Source organism: Girardinichthys multiradiatus, chromosome 23 (assembly GCF_021462225.1).
Source record: "Girardinichthys multiradiatus isolate DD_20200921_A chromosome 23, DD_fGirMul_XY1, whole genome shotgun sequence".
Taxonomy (NCBI): domain Eukaryota; kingdom Metazoa; phylum Chordata; class Actinopteri; order Cyprinodontiformes; family Goodeidae; genus Girardinichthys; species Girardinichthys multiradiatus.
In genome coordinates, this window is record NC_061815.1 from 34,704,543 (window position 1) to 34,728,790 (window position 24,248).

The 24,248-nt window shown below is 39.0% G+C and overlaps 2 protein-coding genes across 6 annotated transcripts in view; both read left to right on the forward strand.

Annotated features, from left to right (window-relative positions):
• The first annotated feature begins 801 nt into the window (after nucleotides 1–801).
• On the forward strand, nucleotides 802–3,431 carry nkx3-2 (NK3 homeobox 2). Of its 2 annotated transcripts, none has more exons than XM_047353958.1 (2): nucleotides 802–1,424; nucleotides 2,048–3,431. In XM_047353958.1, exons 1-2 carry the CDS (start codon nucleotides 1,073–1,075, stop codon nucleotides 2,470–2,472), a joined length of 777 nt encoding a protein of 258 aa, XP_047209914.1. In that variant the 5' UTR covers nucleotides 802–1,072; the 3' UTR covers nucleotides 2,473–3,431. The 2 variants fall into 2 exon arrangements, with proteins under 2 accessions (XP_047209914.1, XP_047209913.1); XM_047353957.1 differs by having other exon boundaries at nucleotides 804–1,445.
• A 4,611-nt stretch (nucleotides 3,432–8,042) lies between these two features.
• rab28 (RAB28, member RAS oncogene family) overlaps nucleotides 8,043–24,248 on the forward strand; it is a 40,899-nt gene continuing 24,693 nt past the window's right edge. The window contains exons 1-5 of one of the 4 annotated variants that reach the window (XM_047353844.1): nucleotides 8,044–8,232; nucleotides 8,349–8,490; nucleotides 14,830–14,926; nucleotides 18,101–18,189; nucleotides 20,693–20,822. In XM_047353844.1, the coding sequence (XP_047209800.1) occupies nucleotides 8,416–8,490; nucleotides 14,830–14,926; nucleotides 18,101–18,189; nucleotides 20,693–20,822 (391 nt within the window). In that variant the 5' untranslated portion in view covers nucleotides 8,044–8,232; nucleotides 8,349–8,415. Of the gene's footprint in view, nucleotides 8,491–8,606; nucleotides 8,749–14,829; nucleotides 14,927–18,100; nucleotides 18,190–20,692; nucleotides 20,823–24,248 lie in introns of those variants that run through there. The other 3 variants (XM_047353843.1, XM_047353845.1, XM_047353846.1) reach the window with 3 other exon arrangements.

Here is a 24,248-nt window from a genome sequence, read left to right on the forward strand (position 1 = left end):
TGAGATGATGTTTTTTTTTTAATGATATTTCTGCCATCTTAAATGAAATACCTCCCAGTCCATAGCTCCATTTGGGCTCATGTGATCAACTATGTGAAAATGCCTCTTCTTTGCTTGTTTTTGCGGCAGTACTTCGATTGCATTGCAGGTTAAGCAAAACATAACAGACCTGAGTGATCCGGAAAGCATCTCCCACTTTGTTGCGTGAATACTAGGCATGCTTTCCAGTTTAAAGAAACACTCATATTAGGCTACCGAATGGGATTTCTAACAGAGTTGTATGAATGATGAAGGGATAACTTAAAAAAAGTTGATTTTAATGATTATGCATGTAAACAATGTTGAGAAAACACATATATATATATATATATATATATATATATATATATATATATATATATATATCCTATCGCATATGTTTACCCGATTTTTGTGAATTTAGGTTGATATTCTTCTTTGTATCCCATAAAAAGCTCGATTGTGAGTATTACTGTTGGTTTTTACATAGTTTCTAATTAATCAAACACAACCGACAAAACAAATCCAGCCATGCAAAGACACTGGTTGATCACTGATTTTGATAGGTTAAGAGAAATAGATGTAGATCTCCATGCCTCCGAGTCCAATGTTTTAAAGAAAAAGCCTCCTTTAAACTTTTCTTAACTTTTTTCCCCCATTTGATTGAAGGCAGCATGACGTCGTTTATGCAGTGACCAAACACTGAAAAGGCTTTCCTCCCTTATAGCCAATAGGCGACGGAGGGGAGTGCATCTGATTCACAGGTGAGGCTGTTTGGCTAAAAAATGAGTAAAAAGGGCCGGAGTCTGGAAAGAGTTGGAGCTGATGGGAGATCTGCGCTGTGGAGCAGCATCGCCCCAGCGGATGTAGCAAAAACTCCTCTTCTTCTGCGGGAATGAAAGCGGAAAGCAGCGCTGGAGGGTAGAAAGTGCAGCTTGAGAAGAACTCTTGCGAGGGAGCAACCTAAAATGCGGATGAACTGACATTTTCTCCTCCACTAGGGCTAATTACTGAACTTAAACACCGAGCAAAGCGTCGCTCCCTTAGGAAAAAAATGGCCGTCCGTGGCAACTCGGTGATACCTTTTTCCATCCAGGCCATCCTGAACAAAAAGGACAACAGTAGACACCTACCAGAGCTGGACGTGTGCTTCTCCAAGGCGGCGTGCTGGAAAATATTCGGGGAGATGAACGAGGGGTCCGGGAGGACCGACGAGGCGTCCTGTGAGCGGACCGAGCAGAAGGGCTACGACTCGGACTCCGGACTCAGCGACGACAACGACGGGAAGACTCCGGCCGTACGCAAGCCAGAGAGGGACGGAGAGCCAGGGTCGGATGTACCGGAGGAGAGCCCGCAGGAGGAGACGGACCATGAGTCTGCGGCTGCGGAAAACGCAAAGAGTGATAGTGAGCATAACCATACCACGGGTGGGTAGGCCTTTAAAAGGAGAGCATTCGTGCGTAAAAACATCAAAATGTGCCACAACGAATGTTTATGAGTTGAAACTAAAAAAAAAAAAAAAAAAAAAAAAATTAAAATGAGTCAAGCTCTTGATAATAGGTGTTTTATTTAGTGGATAAAGATGTGTCGAATCGTAACTCGCGTTGCTATCGTGTTATTTTAGGACATCGGACCTAGTTTGCAAAAACCTTTCCGCATCCTGCTCGCTTTTACGCACGAATTGCTCCCTATTTACGCACAATCAGAAAACGATAGCCAGGCTCATTTTTAAGTCCATCGCTAATATATTTGTTTCCTAAATTCCTTTTTTTTTTTTTTTTTTTTTTATAATGTAAGAACAATCGCGGAGTTCATGTGTTCATTATTTTTTGTAATATTCTACAAATCTGGATAAATTGGAGATTTTCCCTCATATCTTAAAGGGGATGCTAAGAAGATTATTGAAATGCAATTTATTTCCCTTAAGTACACATAAATAACGTAAATATTTTTAAAAATATGAAGGACGTAAATGACCGCTCAATATCTGACATTACATGCAAGTCCTATTTGTGTGCCTTCTCTGCAGACTCCAGCAACCCAGACGAGAAGAGCCTGGAGCAGCCCAAGCAGCGGAAGAAGCGCTCCAGAGCCGCCTTCTCCCATGCACAGGTCTTCGAGCTGGAGCGCCGTTTCAACCACCAGCGGTACCTGTCCGGACCGGAGCGGGCGGACCTGGCGGCCTCCCTGAAGCTAACAGAGACTCAGGTCAAGATCTGGTTCCAGAACCGTCGCTACAAGACGAAACGCCGGCAGATGGCTGCAGATTTGATGGCATCCACCCCGGCGGCCAAGAAGGTGGCGGTGAAGGTTCTAGTACGGGACGACCAGAGACAGTACGGCCCCGGGGAGATCCTGCGACCCCCGCTGCTCTCCCTGCAGCCATCCTACTATTACCCCTACGCATACTGCCTCCCTGCGTGGACACTGTCTGCGTGTGCGGGGAATCAGTGAGAAACCCGAGACTTTTATTTATTATGCATTTGATTGCTTCTCTTCCCGGGAACCAAAAACTTTATGTTTTTTCTGACAAGAAGAAGGGGCCTGAGGGGACTGTTAATCAGCTTTGCGTCCCTGATTTTCATCGAGGGGGTTCCTAAACTTTTTTTTTTTATACTTTCAAATACCTAAAATATTATTTTCTGTCTAATTCTGTGTCTGATCCGCAGACGTCCTTTTACAATATCTGGAATGAAATGAAAAACAGATTTGGCCCATTTTATCTCAAAGCTGGGACCCCCTCAAGGAGCCTATAGACTTAAAATGACACCTTATAAGATTTTACATGCGCCTTCCTACCTCTGCAGTGATTGGAAATAGGTATATTCCGTTTACTCTTTTTTTTTTTAAACAAGCAACTCTCTGTAACAGATTGTTTTTACATTTTTTTTGCTGTGTTTGTAAAGGTAAGATATTTAAGCACTTTTGAGCATATATGTCAATGTTCTGCGTGTAAAATACATGCAGTGCGCATTTTCGGAGTCAGACTGAAAAAGAGGCGGCTTGTTAAAAGTGGCACGAAGCGACTTCTGACTGATATGTGCATTTATTTTGTGTTGAGTGACTGTTTAGATCGAATACCATTAAAACATATTAGGCATTACCTATTGCATCTGGATGCGGTTTTTGTTTTGCGTTTTTCTATTGGTAGCAACATTCGGTGCGTTTTTCACTTTTTACGCACACATTAATTTGCAACGCGGTCAGGTCGATAATACTATTTACCTGCTCTTTAGATTGCATTGTCAAGTTTAACAGATACACACCCGCGGTGACCTCAACATTGGCCTAATTTGGTTAATTCATTTCCATGTTTTGAACTGATTTTTTTCTGTTTTCATCACTGGCAAAACAAAACAAAGACATACAAATAAAACCATATTGACATAAATAAAAAAAAAAGCAGTGATTTACTTAGCAAATAGAGTGTAATTTATTTCACTCTCTCGTCTCTTTCTAATATAATCCCTGAGAGATTTTATTTCACCTGAGCCATGGCGGCTTTCCTTCTGTCAAACGATGATGAATAGCTCTCTGATTCCCGTACAGGCCGACCTGACAGCTACCTTTACGGCTGTAAGTCAACACACGCAGAGGAGTATTCTGGGGTTAAGGAGGCCCATATTACTGCACCTACATTTAAGAAGACAGAATAGGCTTCTCGTTTTGCCCTCTAAGCGGGCTGTTTTTCTTAATTAAAAAGATACTTGAACCCCACTCTCTTCAAGATTTGAGATCTTTATATTGGAACTGATATATTGCAGGAGTCGTATAAGCTGTTGCTCTGTATATATTTACAGCCTGAGTGTTAAATTGGGGTCAGAAGGGGGCTGCCGTGCAACACTCCCTCATCTCTGGCCTTGTAAAAGGCTTGTTCAATCCCCTACAGACACTACAGGAGAGTGTTGGGACTGCAGATCAGCTAAAACGTACTGAAATCCACTTAATAATGTCTGTTTCAGGTGTGTCCAACAGTCTTACGCACACATATGTCCTAAATCTGACCTGTTTGATGCAGGAATGCGGGCATCTATGGCTGCTCCGGATCTGGAAATGGCACGAATCGATAGTGAGGAGTGGTCAGTCCCACATTTACCTTTTCTTGCATACCTGCATGAATTATCTGACACAGAGGGGCATATAGCAGCTTGTCTTCCTTTCAGCGTTGTATTTAAAACGCAAACACCCCTATGAGCGTCCATTAACATCCTGTCTCTCCGTTATTTCTTCATTGTGTTAACTCTTCATCTTGTGGGCCAATAATAGGCCCATTTGGACCATAACTCCGTGAGCACGCTTTCTAAGTAAACGGAGTTGCTTTCTACATGCACCAAAATAGTGTGCAAGGAGATGTATTGACGAACTTCAATTCCTGCTGAAAATATTTAAATTTGTGGATTATTTTTCCCGTTTGCTAAAGAAACGTAATATTAAAAAAATGATACGCAACAGTAAATGACGGTGACTGATTTGGTTTATGTGATTATGTATGAAATTATGGCCCTAATTGGTGTTAAACAACAACTAATTAAAATTTCATTGAAATCCTCCAGGTGTTCAGTTTAAAGTGCATATGGCGCATCATGGGTTCACATAACCAATATTTTTGCTCAATTTAATGTATTGGAATTATGAACGAGGGATATCAGTTAGTTCATATAAAACACTTTTACTGACTATTATTATTTGCTCTTTTTATTGCATTTTCAACGCATGGATCACAAACGCGCAGCGTGAACCGGATTGTTAATGTCTCCTTCATGTTTAAAGAAAAAACACCCCTGTTCATTTAGCTGAATTCTTCAGTGGTGTTTGATGGGTGAAAAATATTCATACTTAAAAACATTTTACGGTCAGCTTGATCAAAAGCCCTGAAGCTTGTTTTTGAGTTGGGAATGTATTGAGAAGCACAAGGAAGAGAGAAGTCTAAAGAAAGAAAGAAAAAAAAAAAGTTTTATTGACTATCTATTGACTTTTGTAAGAGATTTTGATCAGTTTAGAGCATTTAGGTATTCATAGAATCGGATGTTTGTGACTTGATCGGTTTAGACATAATGATTACAAGCTTAAAGAAGTCGGACATGAAAAATCACAATTTATTTTTATGACTCTTGGTAAAACCACATGCACTACTGCCACAGAGATAGGCTAATCAAATTAAAAGGCCTTTATTCTGTCCGTATAATCTTATGTTGTAGCCTATCCGCTGCAGATTCAAAACACTGCATTTTTCAGATGATTGTTTTTTTTTTTTCCTGCAAATTGTAGTTTTCTTGCAGATTCACTCCCCATCATCACGTTTAAATTTGAGCTTCTAAAAAGCACATTATTACGCACTTATGTTTCCTTTCCTTTCCTTTCCTTACCTAACCGAACAGAACAGAACCGAACCGAAAAATCCACTCGCCGCCACCTGCTTCATGGTCCAGGTGCCTATTCCTCTTTATCCTCCGTGATTCAACCTCTGGACCACACAGGTCAACATTTCAATCACCACTGCCTGGAAAACAGCTGGAGGCACAAAAAAGCGCTACACCCAAATATCTCCACATATAATAGGCTGTAAACGTTTAAAGGTGTATTTAATGCCGTAAATTGGAGATTAAAAATTGTGGTGGACTTCAAACATGAAGTGTGATCTGTCCACATTTTATAGATTTAGAACTTTGTTGTCGTAACAGTCATCATTTTAAAGTTTTTTCCCCCTTCTTTTACTAAGAAATATTGATTTGATTTCATTTGAATTCCTATTCTATATAACTCGATTTGATTTGCACCTGTTTGTCTTGTAAAGTGCCTTGAGAAGATATTTATTGTAGTTTGGAGGTATAAAAAACAAACAAAAAAGGACCAAATTTAAATTTGGATCCTGAATTTGAAAGTGTTACTTATTTAGGACAGTATTTGTAACATTAATACGTGTCAATCGTGTAAAATTATTGAATTACAACACTATATAAATACCAAATCTCTCCAGATTAAGATGCTTTCGCAATGTCAAAGAATTTTTAAAAACCTCTGTATATTTACACTCTGTTGGGCTAAAATCCTTCATAATGGCCTATGAGTTTGTTAATTCTCATTACTTAATGCTGATGTGTGCCTGTGTGATTTCATTGACATGAAGCAAATCCTTTTCATAAACAGCACCCCAAAGAATTTCTTCTACAGCTTGGCGCCTGGTTTCACAATCATCATGATGACTTCAAGACACTTTGTTGACTTTTTATACACTTTCATTTCAAGACTCACTTTACAAACTTTGTTTTCTCACCAACACCTGATTTAACAGTAAAGCAAAAAAAAAACAAAAAAAAAACCACCAAAAATAATGATGTATTTCTCCAGTGTTTTGAAAGTAATATTTGAATATTCAGTGCTGATTCCTGAAGAATAGGCACAAAATTAAATTCATCAGATAAGATAGATTTTATTGATGATATCTTCTGAAATTAATAGTTTACGTTTTTGAACTAAAAGCTTAATTTTTTTCAGTACATATAACATCGTTACACCTTTGCAAGGGTACAAAACAAATGCAAACAAACGTCAAAAGATATTACTGCCATGCATGTGTTTGAAAGGTTTTCAAAAGTGGCGGCCAGATGGGGATCACTGATAGTTCATGGATAGCACACCAAAACAAAATTACAGGAGTTTTATCAAGATGTTGTCATTAATGGGTGAGAGGGGGCTGAGGTTTGGAGTGAACGTCAATTATTCAAAATTGGAGTGCTGAGGGACAAAATAATATAAATAAATAAAACTACAAATAAAGTTGTAAATAGCTGCAGAATGCACAATGTCTGAAATTCATGCTTAAAGAGAACTGCACATAATAATGTCTTCAGGCAGTTGGTGAGAGGTGGAATCGGGTGAGGTATAGGGGGGTAAGTAGAGCAGTGGGGGCTGGAAATTTCCTGCAGCCAACAGCCGAAGCCCCCCTTTGCAACCACAGCCGTATTTCACTACAGTAATTCACTGATTTTCCAGTTGTTTGATTAAATGTAAGCCATTTAACTCCTTTGAATCTGGTCTTATTTTTAACAAGAAGGGGCAGAATGGGGTAATGTAATGAACTATTTTAATCCACCCGTCCACCCATCTCTGACCCATTTACACACCTTGCTGTCCTCAGAATGGGGACACAGAAGCATCTGGACACTTACCTTCATGTAAATTCCACTTATTCACTACAGCCACTTTGGTGAGCAACATTACTTTATTTACAATATTCCAAGTCTGCTTTCTGGGTATATTTATTATTTATATATTTTTCAAATGTTTTATATGAATTCACTGATTTTATAACAGTTGATTTATTTAAGTACTATGCTGTACTGTACAGTATTGAGAGAGACAGAGGAGTCCAAGAATTTTATTTCAGTGTTAAGATCCCATTGTTGTACATGCCAATAACGTTTACTGAGCTGAACTGAATGAATTAAACTAAAAGCCTTAAACATTTCTGGAGTTGGATAAAAACGACACAAGAATAAACAGAAAAATAAATTATTGTTTTTCACTTACCTGTCTTCTCTCTTCAATTCATATAAACATGTCATCTATATCAGAATGGTGAAGCGTGGCATTAAATTTACAGGGGTAGCCATCCCCCCAGGTTCCCCCCTTGGTAGTGCCAGTGTTTGTTGAGGAATTTAAACCTAGCCTAAGATTTATTAAGTTGCTATGATTTTTTTTTTTTAAATTAGCAACTTTATTTTATCACTTTCACCAATAGTGTGTCAAACTAAAATTACAAGCGGACAAAAAAATGTAGGGTGCACCTTTACCACTGATCCATAAGGATAAGTTAAGGTGGTCTGTTAAAACGCTTTCACCATAATTTCATAAAATGCAATGCATCATAAATTAAAAAATATTATATCTAACACAGTTCATTATCTAAAATGTGAATTTTAAACCAAATTAAAACCGCACGTCACCTTGTTTCACCTTCTTTTTTACCTCCTTTGCTTTTTAGGTTCTTGCTCCTTTTTGCCTTCTCTGGGGTTATCATGGCAACGACCGCACGTCACACACCGCGCTGACTGGACCGCACACACGCCGGGGATTCTGTTTCCGGTTCGAACTGCTTCCTGTGAACACAAAGGGCTTCATGGAGATTCTGACCATGTTTACAGACTGACATGCCAAGCCTTCGAGGGTGTTTTTCTCGTAGTCTCTTTCAGGAGGGGAACGGTCGGTGCAGCGGTACGTTAGTGGATCATACCGAGGGGAGAGTAGCTGCAGCCTGTGTTTATGGAGTCAAAATGGCGTCTGGCGCTCCGGTCAACTCGGCTTTAATCCATCTCTGATTATTCCGACAGCCGGGCAGCAACCTGTAACCGGTTACCGGGCGTTTCGGACACACGCGGTTGGAGAACAGGCAGTACCATGTCGGACTCGGAGGAGGACAGCCAGGACAAGCAGCTTAAAATCGTGGTGGTTGGAGACGGAGCATGTGGGAAGGTGAGACCCGTCGAATGCACGCCGTACCTGACTCACATTCAGTGTTAGGAAAGAGGGCTGACCAGTGTTTTTATTTTCACTCCGACAAATCGTCTTCTACCGACCACTTAACGTTTTAATTAGGATCCAGTTCGTGCTCCTGCTGACGCTGCACAGTCCTCGTCTGGTCACCATGGCGACCGACGCTAACCTAGCTTAACTGGCTAAAACGGCAAAGCTAACGGCATCCAAGTTCAGATAAAAATGTACAAATATCAGGTAATTTTTGAGAGCTTTTTTTCCCTGCGCTTTGGTAAGAGCATAGGCAAAGTGTTGTTAATTGCATAGTGTTTAATAAATTTTAAAGACAAACATATATATACAAAGAAGATTTATGCAGGTATACAATGATTATTGGTGTTTAGATGTCATTTGGGATTCTTTAAAATTGCAACTAAACTATTTAAGTCTTGGACTGACTACACCATTGGTCCAAACGTCGTGGTGTCCTCTTTCATTGCCACTTCCAGTCCTGTTTGATAAAACGTTTTAATAAGGCTGGGCATATTTAAAATGAGTAACATTCAAAACATCCATGTTTTTTTTTTTTATTCATGTTAAAATAAATGCAACATGTTTTGTTATAGCTAACTTAATAAGTAATTCTCAATCTACTCATGCATTTCTTTAAATCGGTCGGAAAATTCAAGATTCAAAGTAACGTCTATTATTCTATTCTGTTCTATTCTATTACCTCTCAAATTTACTGTTGTGTGTAATATCAATATTGCAACTAACGGTTTGGGCTGCAACAGACACTAGACAGTAATCAAAATCTTCTCGTTTTCTCTTGATTGATTCTGACCAGTGTTTCGCCAATCATACCTCAAAGAAAACCCCAAATCAGTCTTGGACAGTAAAAGCTAAATCAGTGCTTCTTTAACAGAAAGTTATTGTTTATATGCCATGTATTCATGTTCTGTATACAACTAATGTTCGAAGATCATTTGCTTGTCATTGAAACTACTTCCATGCAACTATGTTGTTTTAACTGGGAGAAAAACAGCCTTAAAATTTAGTTCGGATTGAAACTGAATATTTTTTTCCACTTATCAACATAATCTACTCAATCTGTCATTTGTTTGCAGTGTATCCAAAGCACACAGACATTTACACCTTTTATTAGTTTACGTATTGCAAGGCGTATTGTCATCATGACATTCAACAGCATTAATGTTGTGTATAAAAATATCTTAAGTAATTTACAGGACAGCATCATAAACAAGCTGAAAACAAAAAAGGTGAAAGAAGGTTCCCTTTGATAAGTTAACGGGCAATTATCATGTCGGTCCCATGAGATCAATAATAAAAGCTTTATTTAACCTTAAAAATATGAATAAATACTGTTCACTGTGTAACAGCGAAGTTGCACAACTGACTTAAACTGTTATTGTTAAGATTATATATATATATTTTTAGCAGTAGTCTTGTGTGCCTCTGACTGCATGCAGAAAAGATTTATAGCCATATTGACTAGGAAATCTTTGAATTACTTTTTATTGCCTGCAATAAATATCACAAAATATTGTGATAAAATATTAGGTCAGCATACTTTGAAACTTTACCTGCAGAGTTTAGGATAATGATGCCTTACAGTTTTTTGTTGTACAGTTTATTGTTTACCCTTTCTGCGACCGTTGCAGATGAAAATTAGCTTGTGTGGCTTAATCTGGCACAGAAACTCTCCTGCTGATTAATGTGTCATTTTTGTTTTATAAATAAAGAATTAGAACAAAACTGTGGAGCTTTGTCATTGCAGCTCTTGATGGCAGCTGACTTGGTACACAATTTCAGCAGTTGAACTACTTCCACTCTAGAGAAGCTTTGGTAAATAGAGAGCTTTAGTTTCTATTGAACTGGTAAAAATATCATATGCATTTTATGAAAAGCTCGAACTCTCATTAAAGGTGTTTTTATATAATTTCTGTTTCTGAACAGGTTGATCAGTATTGTGATGCACTTAAAAAATATTTTTGGATGAAAAATCTTAGAAACAGGTTAACAGCTCAGATGATGTCAGTATAGTTAGCAGTGTTAGATAACATAGAAAGGTAGAAATGTAATAGGTCGGCAATAAATCTTGTTTGTATTTTATCTATCTATCTATCTATCTATCTATCTATCTATCTATCTATCTATCTATCTATCTATCTATCTATCTATCTATCTATCTATCTATCTATCTATCTATCTATCTATCTATCTATCTATCTATCTCTATCTCTATCTCTATCTCTATCTCTATCTCTCTCTATATATATATATATATATGTGTGTGTGTATATATATATATATATATAGCAAATATAAAGCAATTTATTTTCTTGAAATGGCTGACAGAAATGTTATATTTAAGAAAAGAGTAATTATAAATAACATTTTATCATTGCCCATACTTCTTCTACAAATAGTTACATTTTAGTTTCTAAATATTTTGACGTCAACCCAAACATATCTTATAGAGGACCAATAAAACATTTCAAAATGCAGGAAAATTAAACTGAATGGACAAAGTGTGGCAACAGCTATGCAAAATGTGCATTTTATGCAATTAAACCTGATGCAGATCTGTTGCTCTAAACCTCTTAAGTTTGTCCAGCCCTTAAGCCATATTGTATGTACACTAGAGGATAATAAATGAGCTCCTGTTGTGCAGCCGTAAAGAAACTCTTACTTGCCTGTATTAACTGTTAGAAAATGCCTTTTTTGGGCTTGATTACAAAAACAAAACTATGTTTGACTTGTCATTCATAGATGTATGTCAAAAGTGATATGTTTTAGCAAACGTTTTTGAGTAAATATATTACATTGTACGGTACTACAAGCTGTAGGACAGTTGATAAAGGCCTCAGTTTGCTTAGCCTAGCTCTAGCAACTGGTGGTTGTTTTTTTTGTCAGCGGATCTCCTGGCAAATGCATTTGCAAACCCCATATGCATATGGCTCTAGGGAGAGGCCTCATTTAAGAACATTTTTGTTGCTTCAATACTTGTGAGGAAATAACTTTGTTTTCCATAATTCTGAATAAGAATTGTTAGAGACTTATACATTTCCATCTTGGGTGTCCGAGCTGTTAACATTTATGGCTTTTTCTTTTTTTTTAAGACAGCTTTAATTGCCTTTTTTTTTTTTTTTTTTTACGATTATTTTTGCGGCACTAGTGGCCTTAACTGTTGTTATTTTGCAGGCAAGTAGGCAGACAGGACATGGGTTGGAGAGAGGGGGAAGACATGCAGCACAGGTTTCCAGGGTCAGGGCTCGAACCTGGGGGAGCTGGGTCGAGCCTGCATGGCGCACGCTACTGTTACGCCACACACCTAGATAGCTTTTCTTTTCTAAACCTATACAACCTGTAATACCGTCGTTATGTCCTGTTTAGTTTTACAACAGCTACACTGAGTTATTTTTAAGTGTTGGGGAAAAATGGGCAAGCCTACATTAACAGGGAATTTTTTTTACTAGTTACATTAAACAATCGTTTGCAGTAAAGCGAGGGGGTTGCCATGACAATTCAGACACATTTCTTCTTCACTGCTTATTGAATCCCAGACTGAATGTGATTTTAAGTCAGGCTTGTCAGGTGCTTTTTTAGACACGCAGCCCCTTTTGTAACTAATCTCTTCTTCCTTTGGGAGATAGAAAATGAATACAGCCGTAATGGTGTGACATGAAGAGAAAAATGAGTGTTCTCATTCCAGAAAGTCGACATTTTCTTTTGGGAGGCGCTACGTTCAGTGGGACACACACACACACACACACACACACATACATCTCCTTGTAGATACGCTACATTAATAACCCTGCTCACACTGCTCCCAGGTGTCAACTCGTCTCTGTCTCAGTGACTTACCTGCTTGTCTGTTTTGGACAGAAAACAGCAGCCCTGTCCCCCATTTTGACTAGGGACCCCTGACTGACATCTTGAATGCCGTTTCCCCCCTTATTAATGTCAATTTGCTGAGCAAATTGCAATTGGATCGGTTTTTCTTGGACAGCGTTTTCAGTGGTATTTTAGCTTGCGGTTTGTTGTCCATTCAGAATACAGGGAGATGTGGGGAGACTTGTGCACCTTAGTGAGATGTTTTTAAAATATGGAGTCTCACATTTAGCCAGACTCTTAAGACGCTGGGCTGAACTTACACACTGGTCTATTTTTCAACCTAAGTTACAAGCCTCTCAGTTTTTCCTCAGTATTTGCTGCTCTGTGACCCATAGGACAAAAAGGAGCTTTCGGTACAGAGTCTATACATTAATGGATAGGTAAGCTCTTAGACAACAGTTCTCTCTGTTGTGGTTTTTTAAGATAAAAATAAGACAGTTTTGTTGAATTCCGTAATTGTTTTTAAAGTTCCATAACTTTTTTCCCCCTCTCCCAAGTTTCTGTCCCCAGTTTCCCGGCATCATTGATGATCCTGTGCTGTTCTCTATCGGAGTGTCAGAATTACGCAGCTATTGCATTCGCTGGTTAGTTCCAATTGTACTGTAGAGAAAAGGAACTGTGTTGAAGGAGGAGAGGCGAGCTACTGCAATGCCAAGAGAAATGGCCAACAGGCCCAACATGAGCATGTGGAAAAGATTTCTGCAGTCCGGGCTTGTTAGTCTTACTTTGTCAGTGATTGTTTGAGCTACTTAAGCGGCTGATTTTCTCCTTGTTACGTTAGTCACCCCTGGTAATTTCTTCTTTAGACTTGAGACTGCGACATGCTCATAGCAAATGTTTTAAGAAATCTGTAAATGACTATTTTACTATCGTTTTAAAGGGAATGTTGCATGTAAAAAGTCAGTGTGGACTAAACCTTTAAACTTCAACTGATCTGGCCTTTACTGGCTGATACCAAATTTCAGTTTTCTTGTTGTCTTGACCTGCTGATTCCCTCTTATTTTATGACTGTTACATATACAATAGATTTTTATTTTTTACGGTACTAGAGGCCTGCATTTTTCATTTTTTTGATAGTAGGTAGACAGGAAAGAGGGGCAACGAGAGGGGGAGGCGTTTGGCCAAGGCGGCTGTCCCGGGACTCGAACCCAGGACAACCGCACCGAGGACTATAGCCTCTCCACATGGTTGTGTGCTTAACCCCTACACCACCAGTATTTTATGCATTTCATAAAAGGAATTTCTTATTTAAGGCCATTAAGGTAAGTTTTGGTCTCTGGTCGATTGATTGATGCTTCTCTAATTTCAACTGAAGAGACAAATGTGCAGGTTTGGAAAACCAAGCACATTTGTATTTATCTAAAGGACTTCAGTAAGCCATTCTAAGAGCTTATCCTATTTACATTATGTTACACTGTCTTTTACTTGATTAATTTGAAAGACATCCTGCCATATTTGCAAGACCATTAGACTAACCCTAAACCCTTTGAGCAGAAAAGGACACGGGCTTAGCCAAAAGCTTAGTGAACTAAAAGAAAGAATCTAGTTTTAAATCCTTTAACCAGCAGTGATTGTCAGACATCACATTCAGATTCAGTTACTGACACTCATGAACACTGAGGGAATCCCACTGCTTCACTTCTCTGTTGTGTTTACGTAAGCATGCTGCTCTAAAGATAGCTAATAGACATTTACCTCAGTTTTTTTCTTAAGCTCATCCATCAAAATGAATTACAGTTGGCATGTACCGACTGCACTATGGATTCCCACGGATTTCAGGAGAGCCTCTAATATGCTGTTTTTTCCCCCTGCTCAAATACGACAATGACAGTGATGGAAGTTTAATAATTTGGAGCAATTATTAGGTCTTCATTCTAGAGACGTAACACATTTGCTGACACCTGTTTTTATAATTTACTGTGATTTGCACTGTCACTCCCATAGTTGAGGAGGCAGACAATTACGTCAGCGACCCTTTTAGTCAATCAGATTTTTTTGACGGATTCGAATGATGAAACTTATGTCTTACAGCACAATCGTCAAGGTTACATTTCTAATTAATTATGGCTGCATGGTTTCCTAGAAAAGAAGTATAGTGTTCTTGTATTCTGGGGATATTTTAAAATGCAATAATTTAGAAAACCCATCCTGGTGTTTTGTCAGTGGGACAAAATATCACCTTCTCAGGAAGTTCTTTAATATTATGTTTATTTTGAGTGGAAAGGGTTTCACCACATGGCCCATTTCCCGCTGTGCCACACTTTGATGTATAGACATTAAATAAAATAAATAACTTTCATGAATAAAGGCTTCTCCTCTATCCTTAAATCATTTGGAATGGCATATTTTTAGTTCTTTTGATAACTCGAGCGATGTCTGGCACTAATTCTCAAAGTCTGTCCTTTTGTCTTTCTGTTTCAGACATCACTCGCCACCAGATTTGCACAGGAGGCCTTCGGGAAGCAGTACAAACAAACCATCGGCCTGGATTTCTTCCTGAAGAGAATAAGCCTTCCAGGTGAGACACCTTTATAATCTTGAGGGAGCGCTTCTCATTTTGAGACACTGGACAGACATGTGTTGCACAACTGCAGACCTTTGAGTTCAGCTGAACACAGAGAATATGTATTTTCAGAATTAGACCAGCCGACCTAACTGGTAGAAGACCGTAGATTTTATATTTACTTTACACAACCTGAAATTTAATAGAAATGTCTTTGACACAAAGATGCCTGTTGTTCCCCATCGGTCTCTGTCACTTATTTCTTCTCGTTCTTTCATTTCCAGACCGAGTTTTTCATAGACGTTAATGTGGGAGCTGAATGTGACTTTTCTGCTAGCTCCTCATTGTCGAGGGTCTGCCACTTCTCAGGGTTATTCACTCTGAAAGCTTTCCCCTTAAGCAAACGGCACAATTTGTTTGAGCTCCAAAAGCCCAGAGGTCAGATTTAAGCCCAAAGTAACAGGCCATGCTCATAATTATGGGCACACAGTGAAGAGTAAATTCAGTAACATATATTAAAAATCTATACCTCGAAAAACTATTTGCTATTTGTTTCTGTATTACCCACTAAAATAGAGGCACTATATTATCCTCAGATCTAAAAACTAAATCTTTATGGCCTTCTACTACATTGGAATGATAGCACCCTATTTTAACTCCCCTCTTTCTAAAATGAGGATTTTTAATTGGCTTTTTTCATCCTTGGCCAAAGCCTAAGATCCAGAAATCTGGGAAGTGGCTCCGTTCTTTCATTACTAATAAAAAAAACATTAAGCAAAGGCAAATTAAGTGCTAAAAGTAAAATTCATGCTGATTCGTGAGTTGGCTGAGGGATTCTGTTTTGATTTTGTGTCCGTTTCAGCTCACGGGGCTTAGGAGAACCAAACCCCCAAAAATGCTGCGGTGGAGTCTGGTTGAACATAGCCAACTATAAGTGCAGGCTGGGATAAGCTCCTTAACATGAATCTGAACAAACGCTGTTAATTGTACGACCTCTACTCTCTTTTCACAGTTTTTTCCTCTGTTCAAAAACCCAGTGATCTTTGCAGCATTAAACTGTTGGCTCTGTTTAAATATAGATTTCACATGTCTGTAACACTGGGGCGGCAACAAAGCTGGATTCAACATCCTAGTTGTTAAATGGCCCATTTTTTGGGGAATTGGGTGTTGATGAGCTGATGAAGAGGAGGGTAGCTCCTCAAGTTGGGTGGTCCCAAACTTCGTTAGGACCCCCGCATGCCCTTAGATGGGAGAGGTTGTGCGGGTCTCTGTGGGGCTGTAAGGGCCTTTTGCAGCAGGGGGAAGAGTAGCATATAGTCAGCTCTGGCCCCTCTCCCCATGAAGGCCCAGCTTGTCAAACTTAATATACATTTTCCAACGCAGGCAGAGGTGAGGCGAGGCCGACTGGCACACAACCTCCTCTGTGTGTGCTTTTTATAACAATACCTCTTCCAGATGTCCCTGCCAAAACAGTGAGATAAAAGCAGTGGAGGGGAATGACGGGAGCCAACATCTACTTGATAAACTCCGTCAGACCTATTGAGTCTGTTTCTCTGCATCAACATCAAATCCTGCTAAGAATAGTGATATTAGCAACATGCTGTCTATTTGATGGTAATATCAGTTTTAAATAGAGATGCACCAATCATTTAGCTAGAGGTCAGAATTTTGTATTTTTCCCTTGATCGGCTCCAGAAGAGTCATCTGTAGGTCAAATAGGTTAACATCTGGTTTTTCTTACCTTTTTAAATGCTCTAAAACTAAGAAATCCCACCATTCTTGGTCTATAAATGCATCAACTAGCAGTATGTCCTTGTTGTACATTTTCCTGCAGAAATATACCAGCTCTGTTGAGTCAGCATTAACCTTTTTTAAAACACAAATAAAGGTAGTGTCTGAGCATGCTGGGTGGGTGGGGATGGCTCTTTATAACACCAAGAAGCCATAATTCAATTTGTTCCCCGGTGGAACTTGACATTGACAGTGTATAGTCTAGATGTAGTGAATGTGAACTTCAACGCTTCCTGTTTTTTTTTTTTTTTAATAAGAAGATTGTTGAAGGGGTCGAGTCGTCCAGCCGTGTCCACAGCGCACGCTCTGATCCCCATCGGAGCTGCAGGCCAGCCGATGCCTTCATCGCTCAAACATAAACTCTTCACTGTCCAGCCCGCCCTCATCCTTTTTAACCCCTTTTCATTTTCCAAAGAAAGAAAATATTTATTTGGTTTTTGGTCTTTCTCTCACTTCCCATCATTCAACTCTTCTTTTCTCTTTCCACAAGCATAAGCAGAACACTCTTCCATTTTTTTAAAGGGCATTTAATTATTGCTATTTTCCTTAACTGCACATAATTCTCCTCGCTTTACCTACTTGGCAGGAGATGGCAAAATGCAAACAACGTTTCCCAGGCAAATAGAAAGTCATTTTCTGACAGCTGGTGTATTGAGACTTTTAAAACTAGGGTGTAAGCGGACATATCTATCCCCCCTCATCTCTCATCGGTTTAAGAGCCCTTAGCTTGAAAGATTAATTACCACTTTATCATTTTGTGTATAAACATTTTTAATATACTAAGAATAAAAAAATCTGTGAGGCAAAATACAGGCTGTGGCTAGAGTTGATCCATTATTTCCACAGGAATATGATGTTTATTGAAAGAAAATCCTGGAAAGAAATCCTAAAATGACTGGGATATCACGTTTTGTCCTTTTTGTTTTTTTATTTAATTTTTTAGCTGACAGAGCATTAATAAAAACCAGGAACTCTGAATCGTATGTCTTTTTATATCAAATATTGATACAACTTCGGTCCTGCAGACCCCTTTGAGCAGAAACAACACAACTTTGTATTCTTAGGATAATAACATAAGAGAAACAGTGTGCTGCAGGTTGATAGAGGTAGAACTTTTGAATCAAACAGAAAATGAAGGAATTACAAGATTGCATGCATCAAAACATATGTCCCTAACATTTATCTTACTTTTAAAAAACTCAAAAAAGTGCATCAAGGTGTACATACTGGTGGGACATGTCATGAGCAGAAAAAACAATTTCAGATTTCTCTTTATTTGATCTGCTGATTCTGATTCTTTGGACAATTTAATGGTGCATCTGTAATACATATTTATTGTCATGTAAATGTAATTCATTTTAATATTCTACGTATTGTTGTCTCATATCTCCACTCCAGGCAACTTGAATGTGACCCTGCAGGTGTGGGACATTGGAGGCCAAACATTAGGGGGGAAAATGCTGGATAAATATGTATACGGAGCTCATGTAAGGATGCACACAAGTTCACTCTCATCTTCTGTTGCAAATTTTTATCCTGCTTCCAGGCCGAGTATGGTATGCGTCTTTGCTTTTAGTAGTTTGTTTAACCATAGGAAGCCAAAAGAAATCTATCTTTGAATGCACAAATCAAAGAAATCATAAGGTCCTAGTTCCCAGTGCTCTAAGCCTCTGCAGCAGAAAGTTAGTCACATCTCGGCTGTATTGCTAAATAATATTTAACAATTTAAATTTACTATGGTCATAGACGCTCAAAGGCAATTACAATCCATTACATTTCTACTTAAGTAATATTTATGTCAAACCGAATAAAAGGTTATTTGACCTGAAACATTTTGGAATATTTTTGGAATTCTATATTGTTGTTGTCCCGCTGCTCCTGTGTAAAATATCTGAGTTATTTCAGCTTTTATATGAAGTGCAATGCAAAAGGATTTATAGCTCTTGAATATATTTAGTGTCATTCCAAGTGCCATTGCAAGCTTTGCACATCTACAGACTTCTTTGCATGGAGAGCTGGATTTAGATCTTGGCTGAGCCGCTCTACATTGTAGCTCTGGCTGTATGTTCAGGGTTGTTGTCCTGCTGGTAGGTGACACTCTCAGGCTTTCTTCCAAGATGGTCCCAGATTTAGGTCCATCTCTTTACCTATCAACTCTGAGCTGATTTTCTGTCACTGCTAAATTAAAAAAAGCATCCCCACAGCATGATACTGCTACCACTATGGGTCACCATGTGTATGGTGCGTTCAGGGTAAAGCACGGTGTTAGTTGTTTGCCACACAGAGCATTTTGCATGTAAGCCAGAACATTTCATTTTGATCTTATCTGACCAAAGCACCTTCTGGCACACTTGTGCCTTCTCCCCTACATGGCTTTATTTGAGAGTTCTTATAGATAGCTTTCTTCAATAAAGCCACGTTTGTCAAGTGCATTTGGCTGTGGATCTCTGCAGATCCTCCAAAGATACCATTGGCCTCTTGTCAGCTTCTCTGATTAATGCTCACCCAGCCTGTCAGTTTAGGTGGACAGCAATGTTTTGGTAGGTTTGCAATTGTGTGTAGTCTTTTCATTTTCAGATAGATTTAACAGTGCTTTGTGGGATTGTCAAAACCTGGAAAATTATTTTAAAGCCTACCCTGCTTCAGATTTTTCCATAGCTTTATGCTGTTTGCTAATGTTCTCTAACAAATCTGTGAGGAAGTTACAGATGAGCTGGATTTCTACTGAGCTCAAATTACCCACGGATAGGTAGACTATTTTCTTATTGAGTTCTGGTTGACAGTTCCAGGGGTATGAATACTTTTGCAAGGTGCTATATCCATTGAAAACACATCCATAATTACGTTTATTAAAGTGACAGCAATCTGTAGCATTAGGTGGTAGGATGAGGTTGCACGGGTAGCTGTGCTGTTAAAAATAAGGGCCTATTGTTCGAGGGGCCCTAAAACTCTAAATGTGCAGATTTTGTTCTGGTGTACCATCTATAGTAATGTGGGACTTTTTCATCTCAATAGAGGACAGCAAAAAAATGGTTCTTCCTGCCTTAAAGTGGCAGCATACTAAAAGCATACTAAAAATGTGATCATAAGTCATGTATTCTCTCTCTTTGCTAAGTTTTATCCTACATCTTTCCCAATTTACCTCACTTTGCTTACCTTAAGTTTTCTCATCAGTGTTGCATAAAAACTTAACACCTATTGTTTGGCACTGAATGTCCTGTAATCAATCATGGGTGCTCAGAAAGGCTCTGAATAATTGTTGAAGGTCTAAGCTGTCGTCACCAACACTGCGTGTTTTGACAGTGAGTGCCGGTTGAACAAAAAGCAACAAAAAGCTTTTCAGTCATGTTGCATCATGCTGTAAAAGGAGAGTTGTTTTCTTCTGCTCTTGCCCCTTTCCAGTCCTCTAAGAAAAGCAAAAGTTCTAGTACTGATACCGACGTCTGAGCTACATCAGTGTTATTAGTCTTGATTGAAATCTGCAGGTTTTCTGTCTGTTTACTTTTTGATTTATTTTATTATTTATGTAAACAGCTCCTCCAGACCTGACTGTTCGCTCAAACAAGAGTCTGGCATTGTTGCCTGACTCTATCACACTCTTCTGGATTACTGAGGGTGGAGAAAACTGTCTCTAAGCAGAGAGCCTACATTCATTAGCCCAGAGTAGATAACCTGAGTTGACCTGAGTGAATCTGAATTATGGATGACAGATTTTAAAGTTATATTTTCCTTTTGAAAGAGATCCACATGAATGCCTGCAATCCTATCCAAACTCTGTGAGTGTTTCCCCATCAATGCGTATTTGTCCTTTATTGTAAAAAGAGAAGCAGTGCCACCTACTGTTTCCATTTTTATTTGATACTCATCATTAATCTGAGTGAGATGAAGTTAAACAAAACATGTCTATTTTTTTTCACTTCTTCTTTCTCCAATGTTCATGTAAGGTTTTCAAATCAAAAGCTGATCTTATCATTTCCTTTTCCAATGCAGGGGGTTCTTCTAGTATACGACATTACCAACCACCAGAGCTTTGAGAACCTGGTGGATTGGTTCAACATGGTAAAGAAAGCCAATGAGGAATCTGATATCCAGCCCGTTGTCTTCTTGGTGGGCAACAAAAGTAAGTATAGAATTCACCAACACGAACAGTGCCTTGCAAAAGTATTTATACCCCTGGAAGTTTTCCACACTTTGTCCTCCTGCAACCACAAACTTCAATGTATTTTAATTGTATTTTATGTTATTGATCAAGTGCATCGTTGTGAAGTGTAAGGAAAACACATAGTTTATTTTGTTAAATTCATTCCCCTTTACTTTTAAACCCCTAAATAAAATCCAGGGCACCCAAAAGCCTTCTGAAGTCAGCTAATCCGGATATTCTGTGAAGGCCTCAGGGGTTTCCTTGAGAACATCAGCTAACAAACAGCATCACGAAGACCACATAACTTAGGAATAACGTTGTGGAGAAGATTGAAGTAGGGTTAGGTTCCAAAACAATATTCCATGCTTTGGAAATCTCATCCAAAAATTGAAAGAGTATGGCACAACTTCAAACCTGCCAAGACATGACTGTCCACCTAAACTGACAGGCTGGGCAAGAAGAACATTGATGAGAGAAGTCTCCAAGAGGCCTATTGTATCTCTGGAGGACACACCATCCCCCCAGTGAAACGGAGTGATAGCATCATTCTAGGAGGACGCTATTTTTCAGCGGGCCCACGGAAACTGGTCAGAGCTGATGGGAAGATGGATGGAATTACATGCAGGGCAATCCAGGAGAACCCCCCGATAGAAACTGCAAAAGAGGAGAGTGCCAGAAGTTACCATTCCAGCAGAGCAATGTCTCTGAGCATAAAGCCGAAGCTACTATGGAATGGGTCATCCAAAAATATTTGAATGTTACACTTGTCCAACTCATAATTTGTAGAAAGACATGAACATTGATCTTCATAGATGCTCTCCATCTGATCTGACTGAGGTTGAGCCTGTGCAGCTGGTAGAGACATGCCTCAAAAGACATGCAGCTCCAATTGTAGCAAATGGGGTTTTATAAATTATTGGCTTAAAGGGGCTGCATACATATATTCCTCCCACACTTTTCAGATTTTTATTTGTAAAAATATTTCAAAACTGTGTATAACTTTCCTTCAACTTTACAATTATTGACTAATTTGTCCTGGTTTATCGCATAATATTCCCTCAGAAAATGTACTGAAGTTAAGGGGGAATACATTGAATTGTTTGTAGAAATCTTTATTTTATGTGGTTGGGGCTAAAATTAGGTCAGATTTGTTAGACTGAGCCTTTCTGCATGAATTTCTTTCTGGTGCATTTTTTGGTGTGTGCGTGTGTTTGCATGTGAAGGAGTAAGTGTTTTGATGGTAGGAGACGTGTTTGTTGGAGCACCCAGATAACTGATTGGTGTGATAAGAGAGTTTTAGAGCAATGGGAATGCTGATGTTTGTGAACTCATGGGAGTGACTGACTATGATTTAATATCCCTCGGCCAGCAGACCCAGGTTACTGCTTATCAGCAGCGCTTTCCCTCCTAGTTGGTACCCGTCTGCTCGACCCTAACAACCCCCCCACCCCCTTCCCCTCTGCTATCCCGTCCCATTTAGTCGCTTAAGGCGAGGAACTCGATGTTAACCAGATGATTCTTCTCCTATCGGTCTGCACCGCTTCTCCTCCATCTCCAAAATAAAGACCAATAATGAGGACTCTTTTTTTAAACATCCTCCTGACAAATGTGGAGTCATGGCTGCTGCTGTGTTATTGTAAAGTAGAGCGTTTGTGTGTATATGTGTAATGGCGACTGTCCACCTTCCCGAGCAATGATGAACAGCCAACAGAATGGTGTCTGCACACTGAAAGCTCCCAATAGTTACTCAACAGGGACCATAGGTCATGCTTTAATTCAGCTGTCTGGAGCAGATTCTCTTGTCTTCACATCCGTTGCAATTTCTGACACCCTGCCTTAAGCTCTGGGCGCCTCTGTATTTAGGCTAGATTTTAGATGTGTGGGTACTGTAATATTTAGGTAGTCCCATCACGCTGTCAGGCTTTTTCTCTGTAGCCTCCCACTTACATTTGCACATACACTCTCATCCTAATGGCTTCAGTGCTGTTCACAGTCAATGCTTGTTTTCCTTCTGTTCCTAAAGGCTGAAAAAAGAAAAACAAAACCCCACACAGATTGCTCCTTAAGGAATAATCAGTTATTTTGCATGACTATATAAATCTTCGAACAATTTTCTAAATATTTTGCAAAGAAAAAAACAAACATTTTTGGCATGCATTTACCATCTTCCTTAATATCTTCCAAAACGTATGTAGGAACACCGCAAACATGAAGGAGGATGCTATGCTCAGATGAGACCAAAACCCAACCACATAACACAACACATCGCCCTGAACACACCATCATCACATTGAAACATGATGGTGGGATTTTAATCGGCAGGGAACCAGAGTTGGCGGAAGATACTCGGAGGTAAATGAAGAGCAATCTCAGAAGGAAACAGAGACCTAAGAGTAGGGGGGTGTTCACCTTCCAGCATGGATTGTTTTAGATCAAAGCATATTTCTGTTCTAGAATGGCTCAGTCAAAGTCCAGACCTAAACGCATTTCAGAATTTAGTGACAAAACGTGGAAAGTTGATATTCACAGCAGGTCTGCACAATATTAGAAAATCTTGCAATATTATTGAATATTGCGATGATGTTATCAGGTGCTTTAAATGCTTTTTATATGTTTTCCTCTCTTTCTCATCTGTGCATCCTATTCTCTGTGACCTTTAGCATTTTGGCCAATATCATTTGTGTGCAATGTGAGACTATGTCCAACTGCCTAAATATTACATTACCATGTAAAATAAAAGTTTATGACACTTGGAATATAGTAGCCAACAGTTATTGCACTCTGAACAGTCCTTTGTGATATTAATATTGCACACACTGACATTGTGATGACGATATGGTCACGAAATATTGTGCTGCCCTATAGTTCCCAGTTGCCCTCTAGTCTGACTGAGCTTGAGCTGTTTATTCAAAATAAAGGCACAAATGTTGGCCTCTAGATGTACAAAGTACCCTAAAAGACTTGCAAACTACGAAAGCTGAATTCTGGATCCAAAAATTAAAATCAGTAATGGACGGGGAATGGAGTTATTGCATGTTGACTTCTTCTGCCTCCGACTTCTGTCCTTGGCAGACATTAACAGTAAGCTGGGCAAATGAATACACCGCATTCTTTTTCATGCAGAGTTTAGATTTCAGATGGTTCCCATGATGTTGCACAGAGAGAGGCAACATGTTTGTGACTGCCAAAATAGAAGTACAGTCATAACAAGGAGCTTAGCAAAACACTACAGATTTATGTCTCTGTGAGGGCTCCTATCAGGGGAGATTGTGGTGTTTAACCACTCAGGCTGTTTTTAATGTCTTCCCAATGAGTTAAACTTTAGGTAAATGCTTGATTGTAGATTATATGCCCAGAGAAGCATATTACAACATGGTGTTTTTATCGCTTGCAACACCTCTTCTA